Source organism: Ciconia boyciana, chromosome 3 (assembly GCF_034638445.1).
Source record: "Ciconia boyciana chromosome 3, ASM3463844v1, whole genome shotgun sequence".
Classification (NCBI taxonomy): domain Eukaryota; kingdom Metazoa; phylum Chordata; class Aves; order Ciconiiformes; family Ciconiidae; genus Ciconia; species Ciconia boyciana.
In genome coordinates this window covers 52,660,010-52,675,622 of record NC_132936.1, presented here as the reverse complement: position 1 = coordinate 52,675,622, position 15,613 = coordinate 52,660,010, and the positions used below count along the sequence as shown (strand labels likewise).

The 15,613-nt window shown below is 38.4% G+C and overlaps 1 protein-coding gene across 1 annotated transcript in view; it reads left to right on the top strand.

Moving 5' to 3' along the window:
• The window catches only part of CDK19 (cyclin dependent kinase 19), a 131,308-nt gene that overhangs the window by 82,706 nt on the left and 32,989 nt on the right, over positions 1 to 15,613 (top strand). Inside the window, exons 5-6 of the mRNA XM_072855673.1 lie at positions 9,523 to 9,580; positions 11,029 to 11,160. Of these exons, the coding sequence (XP_072711774.1) occupies positions 9,523 to 9,580; positions 11,029 to 11,160 (190 nt within the window). The remainder of the gene's footprint in view (positions 1 to 9,522; positions 9,581 to 11,028; positions 11,161 to 15,613) is intronic.

Genomic DNA, 15,613 nt, shown 5'->3' with positions numbered 1-15,613 from the left:
TGGAGGCTTCATCCTCCTCTCTTGATAACCCTCCTGATAAACCAGGAGGAGTAGTCAGAATATCATATAAAACAAATACCAGGATTTGGCATTGGTGGAATTTAGTGCTGCAACTGAAGGAATTACCAGATATAGCAATTAGGGTATGTAATTTTCATGCTGATATAACAGAAACAAAATAATGCAAATAAGTGAAGAGTTCCAACAGTGGGAACAGGTGAGAATCTCATCATCTCCTTTTCTCCCTCCTCTCAAATTTTAGTCCCAAGGTTAATAGTGTCATAGGCTTTCTCATGTTAATGTTCTGTCAGACTTGCTGTCTCTTAGCTTTTGCCTTAAAAAGATGAAGAAAGGGGTACCATTTGTAATGTTTCACACGTGCAAATATCTTCTCAGTTTATTTGCCTTTGTGTAGTTATTCTGAGTAAAGATCATGTGTGAAGAATACCTAATGAGGACTTGACGGCAGAGATGCATAGACTTGGCTTGACTGCAGTATCTTGGGGCATTCAGGATGTCTCTTGAAGCCTCAACAGAGGAAGAGTTTGATTGTGCTTTTATGGATTGAAATTTATTTCTCCATTTCCTCTTTGTAATGTATTAAAAAGGAGAATACTCTTCAAATTATTTCTGAGGTAGGTCTGTCTTCTGTTCCCGTGCACAATGGGCCTGCGCATCGGCACTGCTCAGAAATGGGGTAGCAGAGGTTGAGCAATCTGTCTTGTCCCGTGCTCTCCTTGGTGCTCCCAAAGTGCTCAGACAGGGTCTAAAGACAAGGCCCTAGATGACTGCTGAGTAGCTTCATGGGAATTTTGCTGGAGTGTGTACTGTAATGTGTTGATGATCCCAGGGACAATGTGAATTCAGTGTATTATTTAAACATTTGCTTTATGACATTTTATTTTTCATTGATAATTTATGATCATATTTTTCTCTTTGTTTCCATCTTCCCCCTTTTTTGTCCTTCTCAAGGTTGAATGTAACATTTTAAGTTCAAATATGCTATTGCAGCACTAGCACCAGCAGAATGCTTTGGATAATGTTGCATAGCGACATAAAACTTAAATTGTGTCAAATGTTTTGGCATTCTCCTAATGTAAGGGTTTTTTCATTCTTTTCTTTTTAATTTGAACTGCATTGTCATTGATTGGGGTGAAACCACTGGTACACTAGTACATTGTGAAGATTGTTATAATAGAAGCAATGCCTGGCATCCAAAGTTGTCTGGAGTTTTCATTTTTGTCTTGCAGTAATTTAATGCTCTGTCAGCCTTAAGAAACCTGAAAGAAATGGTGTGTGAAAGGAATATTGTTTCATTTCTGAACTTCCATGTAGCCCAGAATTATATTCTCCTCTTGTGATTACTTTTATTTCATATTCCCCTTGTGTTTGCAGTCCATTTTCCAGTGACATAACTGCAACTATATTATCCATTGATTAACCAGGGAATGGAGTTTGGTGACTAGTCTTTTCCTGTTTCAACAACGATCAAACACCTTGAGTTTATAAATTAAATATCTTTTCTAGCAATTGCCTGAGAAACCATTGTTTCAAATTGATTTTGAAGCAGAGCATTCTTACAAGGAACATGGATGTTTTGGCCATTGCGAGGGAGTGCCTGGATAGGGCTGAGGGGAGTGAATTTAAAGAATTAATGCCAGTCGAGGTGTATGCTTAATTACCTCTCAAGAGAACATCCAACCTGTGAAAAATGAAGTAAAACAAATAAATTACTACTTTACCTGACCACTAATTTCATTATCGTAAGGATGATTATATATGAGAGTAACTGAAGGCATAGCAACTTGAATAGAACCTACTAGGTAGTTTGTCTATATGTGATTATATGTGATTTGGTTGAAATGAAGGGAGGGGGGCAAAAAAGTCTTTCTTTCCCATGGTAAAATATATTCGTAGTGAGTGTGTTGCAGAGTCTGGACTTCTAGGCTGAGTCTGTCATCTCAAATATGTGTTTCCAGTGGTTAAACTTATAGCTATGCAAGTGTTCAGCCAAAGGTGCGATAGGAGTATAACAGGGTGATGGAGATAGCTTTGTGTGCACCAGCTTTACTGCCACTGCACTTGGCAGCATGCAGCGTTTTCAGTGTGGATTTTAACTGCCTAGTGGGAGGTTGTAGAGAAGATGAAGCCATTTTAAGAGGTATGCAGAAAAAAGGAGGAAGGGGCACAGACATGCATTTCCCCAAGAGACATTTTGATTAGGTGATGGAAGACAATTTTTTGTCATGAGAGTGGTCAGGCAGTGCAAGGGGTTGCCCACCAGAAAGGCTGAGGAACCTCCATCCTTGGAGAATTGCAGCTCCCTTGGTTATGACACTCAGCAACCCGATGCAGCTTCTAAGTTGGTTCTGTCTTTGAAGTTGGCACTGTTTTGAGTAGGGTGACCTCCCTGTCTTGAGCACCAATGACCTCCAGAGGTCCTGTCCAGCCCAAAGCATTGTATGCTTTTAAACTGATTCTCCAAAGGGTATCTGGAGTCATGGGCTGGTTTACATCAGTCTGTAATGAAGCCTGCATAGTCACATCTTTGCTGCTGTTGTAGGCTAGATAAGCTTATTTCAGGGACCTTTTTTTTTTAAAATATGTGCAGATCTATGGTTGCGCTGTAGGCATAGTTTTAGTATTTCTGCTTTCTTTTGCTTTCTGTGCAAAGAGGAGTTTTTAAAGAATATATAAACATGAAAAGATTTCTTTGATAGCTAGCTTCGATATGAAAACAGTACATTTCCCCTCTCAGCACATTACAGATTCAGGCAAGGAATGTGTTTAACCAAAATCTTTATCTAAGGCATTCCAAAGAAATATTTCAGATATCTTCTGTGTAGTTTGTTCCTACTTCTAGCTACTTACCATCAGTTCCAGAGCTTGAGGTAAATTCTACACTTCTGGTTGCTATTAGAATTTCTGGTATCTGGAATTAATGATTATTTTGACCATATCAGTTCAGCAGCTATGAAATACACAAGTCCATAACATAATCTAACACCATGGTTTATGACGGAATATCGAGTTTCCAGCTCTCAGAATTATGCAAAAGATTTTTTTTTTTCCTCTCAAACAGTGGCACACACTTCCATGTCTTTATCAGTTCTGTATATGTTTCATTTTTAAATTATTTTTATAAGAAGCAAGAGTGGAGATAAAAATAGTTACCATGTATGTATTATTATCATATTAATAAATATGTTTATATGCATTAAATTTATTTTCCTACATGCTATGAATAAATTTGAAAATGGTTTTGTTGTCATTGATCTTCCTCTGATGATAATCAAGTACATTTTTGAATTTAAAGATAACAATCTGGTGACACTTAGCTGTAAAATTTTATGTGTCCACATTTGTTTGTCTATTCACTTTTTATTGCAAAAACTTTTGGACTGATTTTTTTTTAATTTAGCTATAAAAGTCTTCTGTGGTACTCTTTGCTTCCTGTGTTTCCATTACATATTTACATTAAGTAAATGTATGTTTCCCATATATTTACTTAATGTGTCTGCCTCTTTTTTCTTTCCCCTCCTTTCTAGATTTAAACAAGTTTTTATTTCATTTGAATGATGTACTATTTCAAGCATTTTGCATTCCTTGTGATTTTACTGCCTTTTTAGATCATGTGCTGTATTAATCAGCTTTACTTTTGGCCTATTATCAATTTGATAATATCTGTAGAAACATTATTGATTTGAATTAAATGTTAAATATATTGATGAGATTTGTAGTGATACTGCTTTGCAAGGTCAATCATTTTAACCGAGTAGAGAAATAGTAGAAGAAATTGTATGGATTTACAAATGTAGGCAAAAAATATAACGTAATAGGGTTTTTTTGTAAAGTTAAGGATAACAGCTGAAAAAAAAACAAGTTGAAGGTGATACTGTGTAATCAGAGCAGTGACTCTAATATGAGTTCACAGTATGTGAAGCTTGTAAAGAGAAGCAGATGTGAAGATATTTTACTTTATATGGTATACTTTTGTCTAGTGCTTCAGTATCAGAAAAACGTTGAGCAAATGGTTTTCTAAAAAAGGAGAGGGAAGTGATGATAACAAATTTCCTATACGGTTTTCAATATATGGAAGTAATGCGAATGGAAGCAGTAATGATTTGGAGGTTTGCAGTGCATAATAAAACCTTTTAAGAACCATTTCTTTTTTGAATCCTGCATTAATTAGATCAATTGTTATCAAAAGTGTTAGTACCAGCATGCCAGTATATTGATCTGAAGACAATGTCTGGGTTTGAATAGCATTGACTTAAGGCAGGAAAGTGCCTACATTTCCTTGTGGATGAGAAGAGCAAAAGCTTTGCAAATTTCTATGAACAATCTGCAGCTCCCTCTTAATCTTGGACTTAAAGGCTCAGTGGTCTTTTGAGCAGTGCCTGTGGAGTGGAACACTGTCATCTCATTTAGGACCTTTGTCATTTGTAGAGCAGTGTGCTAAAAGCTAAGACAAAATCACCACTACTCTTGGTTTTGGCTTGTGCATTGAACGCGCATCTATGTATCAATGCTGTGCTGTTTACAATTGCTTTTTTAAATAATTGAGACTTGAAAAGACCTCATCACAAGCCAGTTTCTTTAATTGTGGGGAGAGCTTTTATCTAAAAGACTTGCAATATCTTTTACAATAGAAGCCTCTTAATTTCAGATTATTCTTTGTCCAGTGATACATTCCAAAAGGAAACACATTTGTTTGGATATAAACAATAAAGAATGGTGTATGGAAAGTGGTATGTCCCTATGGACGTTTTCTCACAGGAATGTAATTCTGCACCAAATCTCTTAAGAATTGTGTCACCACTGTACTTGAGGAGATAACAACAATAACCATTAAAACTAAAGTATTGCCATCTATTGTTAGGCTGTTGTTCCTGTTTTGACCTGTTATGCTCTTTCAAAACCATAGATGGTTTCTTTTCCTTCAACCTTTATTCTAATCTACTGCCTAGATATTTAAATAGGAAGCATATTGATTAAGATAACATGGATGTCCATATGTGTCCCGTTCATGATACTTCTATTATTTATGAAAACATACTCGTTAGCCCAACATTTTCATTTCTCTCCCACCAGGATCTGTTAATTGCTTTATTCCCACTCTCACACTGATATAGAAAAGGAAATAGATTATCCATGCTTATTACTTGTAAAGAACCCGTTAAGTTATTGCCATTTACATCCCTTTTTGCAGATATTTCAGGTTTTCACTCCAGTTGTTTGTTGCTGTTGACCTTGCTCTTTTTGCAAATATTCTTTAGACAGTCAAACCTCAACTGCATTTCTCAGCAGGGATTTCTCTGTTCATTTTTAAAGCTGATCTTAAATGTGAGACTCCTAACTCTTACTGTTTCTGTTGTTTCTGTAGCAACTAGATAGGTGGAGACACAGCAGCATCGCTTTGCTTCCCAGCTGGTGTCTTGTGTTCTCAGCAAGGGGGGACTTTGAGGAAAATAGAGAGGGTATTAATTGGGATGTAACTGGCTCAGAAGTGTAGTCCTTGTTGAGTTACCTCACCCTTGACTAAGGAGGGAGTTCGTAATTTTAGGCAGGGCTTCTCAAACTTTCTTGAATAAAATTCTGTCCTCTTAGAAAGAGACATGATTTACTCTAAGTATGTGTCAGGTTTTGGTTGCTTAGCTGCTTGGGCCTTCATGTCTTCTTCCACCTAAAACCCCATTTTCTTCATCACGTGGACAGCAGTAAGATTTGTTTCAGGAACTAGATTGGTGTTTATAACTTGCACGTAGCCTGAACATACATGAAGTACGGGGCTTTTTAATTTCTCTGATTCCCACTCTTTTTAATCTGATTTTTGCAGCTGTCCAGTAACTATATTATACTAGATGGTAATTCTATAGTAGGCTATTAAGTGGCTATCTAGAGTAAAACGCTTTGTTACTTAAAATCCTACATATCCAGAGGTTAGACTAACACATTCTCCCTTCTCCAAAAAGCAGAAGTTATTTGCATTCCCTGTAGTAGTCCTCTCACTTACCTCATGATGGAAATGTTCATGACCTACTTTCCTGAGGATCTCTGATGCCAAATGAATCTCTCTGAAATAACCCAAAGTCTTTCCTCCAAACCTGAGCACCTGAAGTTCTGCTGCTCTGCCTTGGTGCTGCTTGTTTAGCCAAGGCCCCGAGGAAGCACCCCTGCTCCATGAGGGTTGGGTTGCTCTCAGCGTGGCTTGTGTATTGTGAAGACTCGGGGAGGTGAGGAGTTTTACTTTACAGTGTTTAAGCCATTATTATATAAAACAACCACAAAACACATGACCTATGTTTTAAGCTTCTCAGAACCTGTTTATTTTTATTAAGTAAAAATTAACGGGCACAGGAGCTGGATATCATTTATCTCATCTCAGAAAGATGGGTCCTTTCAGGTGAGTGTTACTCTTGGACCAATTCTGCGTACATACAGTTGAAAATGCTTTCCTAACCAGAACAGCTCTGATTAGCAAGAGGAACTCAGAAAGGTTATCAGCTACCTTTTTAGTAGCTGATAACCAAGCAGTAATTTGCTTGTGTGGGAAATAAGAAGCAAGTTCAGGTGTGTTCTCCTTCTGACTTAAAGAACAGGTTTGAATGAAGAGTTCTCACCTCGCAGGAAGCTGCCGCAACGCAAGCTGTTATTGAGACAGCGGTCTGAGATCAGTGGGGATCCTGCAGGCATCAGAATGCCATCTATGGAAATGCCTGTCGCCTCCACATTGGTGGTGGTGCCTCAGGAGAAGCACTTGCTCTTTTGGAAATGAGACTAAGTTTTCAATTGTTTCACACTTTATTCCCTCTCTGTCCCCCCCCCCCGACTCTCTCAGAGATTCACAAGAGCTAATGGATATGTAATCTGCTAAGTTTATAAATCAGTGTGCTTCTCTGCTGGCTGCCCAAGCAGGGTTCTGATCCTTAGTGGATTAAATATTAGTACAGATTTAAATTTTAAATGGAACAACATCTCTTCAAAACATTCTGGCTTAAAAATACATAAATAGACAAGTTTCTTGCTTCCATAGATTCTAACCCAGTGTATCCCCTGTATGTATAGGGCCACTAAGTTGCTTAGGGATGTCTTTCTAAGGCTGAGGGAGCTGGGACTGTTCAGCCTCAAGAAGAGAAGGCTCGGAGGGGATCTTACCAATGTGTATACATACCTGATAAGCGGCAGTAAAGAAAACTGAGCCAGACTCTTCTCAATGCTATACAGCAACAGGACAAGAGACAATGGCCATAAATTAAATGTACAAAGAAACCTTTTCTTACTGTGAGGGTGGTCAAACACTGGAAGAGGTTTTACAGAGAGGCTGTGGAGTCTCCATGGAGATGTTTAAAACCCAACTGGACTCAGGCCTGAGCAATCTGCTGTAGCTGACCCTGCTTTAAGCAGGGGGGTTGGACTTGATGATCTCCAGAGGTCCTTTCCAACCTGAACTGTTCTGTGAATATTGTGGTTTATGTCAGCAGATAAAATAGTACTTTTTTCTATGAAGAAGTTGCTGCTTGAAGAATCTTGTAATATTACAGGTTAAATATGAACATGTGATGTTTTATTTTGAGAATCCTGTTGTATCTGCTTAGATTCTAAATTTTATCTTAGTACATCTCCCAGTGTCTATCTCTTACAACATAATTCTTCTACAGAAAAAAAACTAACCTAGAAATCAGTGCAGTAACTCAATTTTTATCAGCTCTGTTCATGTGACAGATAAATACATATTATAGTGCCTAAAATCCAATCCTGAATGTAAAGGTCTATTGAAGTGTGTTTGATTCATACTCAACTCTCAATCAAGGTTGCCAGGCAGGATTTTAGGGAAGAATTCCGACAAGGAAACTGGAATTTTTTGCTTTCTCAGTTGGGACAATTTTAGCTATGTGATTTCTAACAGAGGTAAAGTGTAGTGCGAACTCACATGCTTCCCTTGCTGCCTGATTTCTGAATATGCAGAATGGGATTGTTCTGTTCTCCAAAATATTCAATTCAGGGTAATACATAAATGTAAACCCAGAGTTTGACCAGTTGCCTTGAAGTGTTTATGTCATTATCATTAAATATTAGCTAAGAGCAAGTGTCATCTTTATCTTTCCTAGATTTGCTGGTGAGCATTTACTCAAGATCAATTAAAGTAGCTATTGCGTTCTCCAAGAAGGGAGTGCATATCCCCTCTTGAAAGGTTCCAAAAATATGTTGGGGAATGAGAAGTCAGGGATGGTGTTGAGAATTATCCTGAGATTAGAAAAGGAGGAGTAAAAGAGGCAATGGCATCTGGAGCAGGGTTGGAAAGAGAGGCTGTGGCTGGAGCCAGGGAAGAAGCAATGTCTAGCACTGGGGGTGAGGTGGGAAGGGAGAACAGCTTCCTGGTGGGAAGGAGAAAGAACAGGTGAAGTAGTGCTTTTTGTTTGGTTTGGTTTGGTTTTTCAAAAAAGCTAAGGATTTGCAATTTTGAGCCAAATTAGTAAACCTAGTTTGAGCATCTAATTTCAGATAAATAGTTGCAAGTGTTAGGAACTGAGAAATTAAGTGAGATTCTGATGTTGGTTTTCTGGACACCATTTTCAGATTCTTGAACAAATCCTGCTTGAGCAGACCACTTCAGGCATTAGGGATTTTACATACAATTAATGTTTGGATGAACCTTCCAAAAATTCTCCTTTGAAACTTTGTTATGCATCTCTTCATTCAAATCACTTAATGTTTTCAATCTTGTTTACTTCTTTACAGCTGTTAACACAATAGGGGAAAAGCTTCCAAGGAATGACTATTGATGTCTGAGGGAACCTAGATCCTAATTGCAGAACAATTGCTGTGATGTCACGTGCGGATTTTATATGGTGTTCACAAGCAGCTGGTTACAAACAACTGCACATTGCATAAATTGCCTATAAAAGTTTTGTTCTACTTGTAAAGCTGTTGTCTACACTGTCAAAAGCTTGTGGATATAGCTGTTTTTGTATACTCCTGTTTTAAGTGAATTCTCCTAGCATGAAATCAACTTACTTTGTGGAAAAAGATGGTTTTGCCAATGCGATTTTTATCATTCATACACTATAAACAAGCACAGCTCTGAAAATGTAAGCAACTCTCATCTATGCATTTGCATACCAAGATTTGGCATCATTTTCAATAAGTTGTACTAGCAAAAGTACTTCTTGCCAGATTATTGATATGTACCATAAATGTTAGCCTGGTATAAAGTTTTCTTGTAGAAGAAAATATCACCAATGAACATCATCATTCTGGTGAAAATGGAAATGCAAATTTAATTAAAGATTGCATTTCTTACTGTGAAATGTCAAAGTACTTCACTATTTTTCTAATTGTGAAATTGGTAACTAGGGATAAAAACTAAATGTCAGCAAAACATAAAGGTATGGTAATTTTAGACTTGTAAGGGTATTTATAGAAATGTTTTCATTATAAAATAAATGTAGATATTTTTATTATTCTTTTATATAATCATTAAAGACTGGTCAACTAAATATTCTGCTTTTTGTTTTCCAGAAACCAGCAAACATTCTGGTAATGGGTGAAGGTCCTGAAAGAGGAAGAGTCAAAATAGGTAAACATTTTGAGAAAATGTCATTGCACAGCTAAGGAATTACTTAAGAAATGGCATCTTCAGTGTAAGATAGAAACAAATTTTCATTATTCTTTGACTGTATGTATGCACAACATCTAGTTCAATTTTAAATCTAATTCACTGAGTTTACAAGCTTGAGACTCACTCCAAACATGTTATTAGACTTTTACAAAGCTTGCCAAGGACATCTGGTGAGATAAAAGCATCTGTAAGAAACAAGAAAGTAATAAGCACGTAGAACACTGGCTATGGCCAGGGTTCTTTTGACTTCTTCTATGATTAGTTAGTATAACATTGTTACTTATAAATTGTATTTGTTCTTAATTATTTTTATATAAATAACATCAATGCACATGTTTGTAGAGGTCCAAAGGTTTGCTATGCAAAAGGCTGTTCGGCGTCAAGGTGGGAAACACATGTAACTGTGATGGTCTTTATCCAAAATCTAATTACCTGTGCAGATCATAAGCCTTAGTCATGTGGATATAAACTTTTTTTTAATAAAGCATGTGGCAATCATCAAGAAAGAAGTAATATACTGGAGCCTCTTTTCTATTCATCAACTTTTATTGTATTTGAAAATGTTCAGCTAACCATTTTTGATTCATATGCATATATTAGTATGGGTAACTGCAAGAAATTATACTTGGCATTTCATAACTTTGGAAGCAGAAAGGTTTAGGCAAAGTTGTGTAAAAGATAAGTTTAAGACTTGGATTAAAATGTGTGGTTTTGAATATACACACAAATTTTGTACTTTTCCCATCTAGCATTTCTTAATGTTACTTACAAGGTTGTTTCTTGAGAGAATTTTTGAGTTGTATAAAATGAATGCTTACATTACATTTAAAATAAACCTCTGTAACAGTGTACACTCACTGATTTCATTAATTCCAAGTTAAAAACTTTTTCCTGATTCTGGAATTCATTCCTCCAAATCAAGTAGGAGGCATACTTTGAAAAACAGTGCAAAACAACCTACACTGCAGTCCTTTTGGTTTTGCGTAAATATATAACAGTCACAAGGGCTCACAGTTTTGTAAACATATATAAAAATAAAAGAGAACATGTACATTAGAGACCTACTACTATTGACTTTAACCAGGTTTCTCTTACAGTTCTATTTAAATAAACAAGCATCTGTGTTATGTAAAGTTTTACAATACCATGATGAAAACACTTAAGTCAAACGTCATCCTTCATAGTCTTATAAATGAAGTAAATGGAATTTAGCCTTAGATAAATTTGGTCCAGTATTGTTATGAGTAACTTGTTGCTTTCTTAGAAACTTTGATTTGTAAGTTTTAAAGTTTTTGAGCTTTTGTTGCAATTGCTTTTTGGCAATACTGTTAAATTCTGATTTATTTGTATTAAAATTTTTAATGTTCTATTCTTTTTTTTTTTTTCTTCCACCCCCACCCCCCCAGCTGATATGGGTTTTGCAAGATTGTTCAACTCACCTTTGAAGCCATTGGCAGACTTGGATCCAGTTGTGGTGACATTCTGGTACAGAGCTCCAGAGCTGTTACTTGGAGCCAGACATTACACAAAGGCCATTGGTAAGTTCTGTGTAAGAAAGAGGTTTACCTTTAAGTTTTGTAAAGGAGGGTAGCCTTATAGTAGATATGATCAACTGACCAGCTAGTTTTTTTTCCTGAAGTAGCAGCAGGTGGAGTATGATCCAATCCATAAAAGATTAATCCAGATTGAAACTTTCAGAGGACTGTGCTTTTATTTTTCAGTACAAGTTAAGGTTAATGTTAGACACTTTAAATGTGTTGTTTGTTTTGTTTTTAAAATAAAAATACTCTTCGCACTGGTTTATATGGTTTTCTGATATGGGCTCAGAAATCTTGCAATCTTGTAAACCTTCAAAAGGGAAAGAGCTATGGCTGTTAAAGTGGCGTTCTTCTAGGGTGCTTCATGTCCAGATGTGTGGCTTGATAAGGAGAAGGGCTGTCTCCTGCGTTGTGCACAATCTGGAGATCATTCACTCCTGATGACTTACAAAGCTCCATGTTCAGGAAATGCTGGCGGCTAGGCTCTTGTCTTCCTTCCCACTTAGTAAGTTCCATAAGCACAACCAGCCTTGGTGCCTAGCTATTTAGAGAATAAAAACACTGAGATGCACAGGAGGTATTCTGTCTGCATGATTAGGTTATATATTGAAGAGAACTGCAAAGGAAATGGTGTCGCTCTGTTAACAGGGTTAAATTCTTCCTATGTGTACAGAGGTGGCTTTCTTGGGAGTTGCAGGCATTTTCCTGTTACAGAAGTTCTCGGAGATGCTATGTGGGCCTTTTATCAGAGAGTTACAAAACACCATGGTATACTAGCATCTCTGTTGAATGTTCAGTTGGGTGGACCAACACTTTTAATTAAGTCTCACAGTCTGGCTTTTTCAAATAACTCCTGTTTATCCAACTATCATGTGCAGCAAAAGGTTTAAAAAATGAGTGAACTGTCACTTGACTTTGATGTGGACTTGCACTTCACATTTTTTTTTTATTGCTCTTCTCTTCCATTTGGAATCCTCCAGTGCAGGAGGACCCGAGTTGGGCAAAATGCTGCTTTGTTTGTTGATCTTGCCTTGAATGTGCAGGAACTGTTAAGAAGGACAAAGACTTTTGCATAGCTCTACGGAGAATATATACGTTCAGTCTTGCAGGCAGGTAACATGCATTTCTATCCTTGGACAACGTTTGTCAGCATCAAAAAGCCAAAAAGTTGGGGTATATATGCTAGTGTTCCTTTTCATCTGCTGAAATGGAAAAACATAACTCTTCAGATGACAATGTCTACGTTAGCAAGTAGTGTGTCACAATAGAAGTGCATCAGTAAAGCAAAATGGTACTGAGTACCTAGCATCCACATTGTTTGTGTTTTGGAGAAAGGGGAGTACTTTGGGCTTTCTCTGGCCTGGTCCAATGGACTACTGCTCATTAGTGGCTGATGCACACCTTTTGGGTTTAATTTCATCCCAAAGGAATTTATTTTGCGTACTCTGAGAGAACTCTGCAGCGCAAGCTGAAGTATCATAGGTGTGGACAATCTGATCCATTTCAAAAGCAAACTCCTGGTCCAAGGTAAAATACTAATTGCAGATAGATTCAATCAGGTTGAAAATGACCTTAGGAGGTCTCTCGTCCATCCTTCTGTTCAAAGCAGGGTCCACTCTGAATTCAGACTGGGCCGCTGAGGGATTTGTCCAGCCAGGTCTTGAAAAGCGCTTAGAACAAAGATTCCACACCCTCTCTGAATGAGCTGTTCCAGTGCTAGATCATCCTCATAGTGAAGAATTTTTTCCTTATACCTAGTCAGAATTTCTTGTTTCAGTTTATGCCTGTAATCTCTCATTCTCCTGTGGTATACCACTGTAAAGAGCCTGGCTCCATCATCTCGGTCACCTCTCCGTAGGTACTGGAGAGGCTGCTCATAGGTTCCTCTTCAATCTGAACAAGCCTGTGTCCCTCAGCCTCCTCTCCCAGAGCAGGTTCTCCAGCCTTTGACCATCCCGGTGGCTCTCCACTGAACTTGCTCCAGGTTATCCAAGTCTGTCTTGTATACAGGTCCCCAGAGTGGCCTAAATGTCGTCCAACAGGTGCTAAGTAAAAGGGAGTAATCACTTTTCTCAATCTACTGGCTGTGCTCCTGTTGGTGCAGCCAATATATCCTATTGATGCTGTTAGTCTTCATCACTGCCAGGGTACACTGCTGGCTCATGTTTCACCTGATGTTCACTGGAACCCCTACATCCTCTTCTGCAGAGACGTTCTCCAGCCAGTCAGTCCCCCACCTGAACCATTGCAGGGCGTTAGTCCATCATGGGTGCTGGACTTTGTATTTGTCCTCGTTGAATTTCATGAGTTTCCTGTGGCCCATTCCTCCTGCCTGTCTAGTTCTCTCTGAAGGGCAGCTCTACCTTCAAGCCTATCGACCGTTTCCCCAGTTTTCCCTCACCCACAACTTGATGGGGGGGTGTTCCAGCTCCTCTTCCTCGGCATTGGTAAAGATACTAAGTTGGGTAGGTCTCATAGGCCTCTGTGGTACTTCATTTGTAACCAGCCTCCAGGTTAGAGTATAAATCGTCAACCACCGTCCTCAGACCCTGATGATCCAGCCAGTTTTTCCTGAAGCCCAGGGCCTGTGTTTGCTACTTGCCTTCGCTACTCCACTGTTTCATGGTTGTTACAGCCAAGGCTGCCATTGATTATCATATCCCCAACCAGTTCTTCCTTCTTCCTGAGTAGCAGATCTGAAAGATGACACATGTAGTATCTGTATGAAGAAATTTACCCCAACATCCTCCAGAAACCTTTGCAAGGTCCGTGAGGCGACCCTGTTCGTGTCCTGTTTATTCTCCATGGTGCTACGGAGTCTATTCACCTCCTCCCTCAGCTCCTTTCGCTGGTGACTCAGTGCCCCGACCAGAGCGTGTCTCCCACTGTGAGGCCAGTGTCACCCTGCAGCCCGAGTCCTGGGTGGCAGGACCCTCCTTCTGGAGCTCTGTCTCGGTTGAGGCCTCTGATTTCCCAGGCTATCTTCTCCAGTGGGTGCTGGGGATGGAGCCTTGTAGTGTCCCCCCCATGGTTGTGGCACAATCCCATGTTGTCTGAAGCAGACTCTTAGGGCCTGCTTTGCATCTGCCACCATGCAAACTGGGATGCTAACTTCTAAAGTCTCTGTTTGCTGCACCCTGTAGTGGGTGAAAACAGTTACTAGAAGTGTTTAAAGAAAATATGAACAGGATTACCTTAAATGCCTGTAAATTAGATACTTAAACTGTCCTGACTCTGTTGATTTTGTGAAAAACGGATGTGAGTGGACTAGATTACTGAGTGACCTGTGTGCGTGGTACTGGGAAGTTACCTCAACTGACAGTTACCTGTTTTTGATAGATAGCATATTGTTTGCAGATTTAGGTGAGTGATATGTGCCATTATGTCAGGATATCTCTTTTGAAGAATGAATTAGTATAATGCCATTGTTTTTTTAATTATGTCATAAATTACTTGGTTCTTGCCCTGAGGGATCTGTAGTTTGCACTAAAACACAGACAAGGAGTCCCTGTGAAACTTCAGAGAATGATGCTGCTTCAGAGAGATCTGGTTTTGCTAGTAGTTTATTATTTCTGAGGTTTTTATTTCCTGTATCGGACCCACACCAGTGAATCCCCAGGAGGGGTGTGAATGGGTCATGTAGTACCTGATGTGCAGTGTGAGTGCTGAGGGCACTCAAAATGGTTTGGGCAGCAAAGTAAAAATATGGAAATGAAAACCAAGGAAAGTTGCAAGGTGAGATTGTAGGCTGATTAAGGGATTAGAGGAGCACGTGACTGAAGAGAAAAGAATAAAGGTACCTGGAGGTGATCTATGTGCAGCTTTAAGGCAAGGGGAAGAAGTGGGTAACGAAATGACAGCGGTGATGTTCATGCAGTTTGAGTCCAGACTTGTGTTTTGCTTCTAGCATTATGTGCACTTAAAAAAGGGCAATCTTAATGAGCTAAGCATGCTAGTGAGAGTTTAACTTGAATGCTAATGTTTTTGGCAAAGGACACAACTCTTAAAGTGCTCTCTTAAATCTCTGTACAAGAAATATTATTTTAACATCTCTTAATATTACATAATTCTCAGGAGCTCTAATGTATCGCTTTTAGTAATAACTCATAAATTATATAAGATTCTCATTTAACTGCTCTTCAGTTGGAAATAGTAATTTAGAAGAAAGGAGATTAGATATAGCAATTTATGAAAAGGGAAATGACAGGCTATTTGGTATAGCTGCTTATTTTCCATAGCTATTTTCTTATGCCTTTTATATAATTTTGTATAATTAGTAAATATCAGTAAAATGAGGCTAAAAGCAACGTCATGCCAGCTTTAGTCTATTCTCTTCCAATTTTGTCATTGTGAGAAATATTTTTGTTTGAATTTACTAGGAATGCATTGTCATCAGTTCTCTACTGCAACACACTGAACATTGTCCAACAGTTGCTACATAATTCAAATGTTT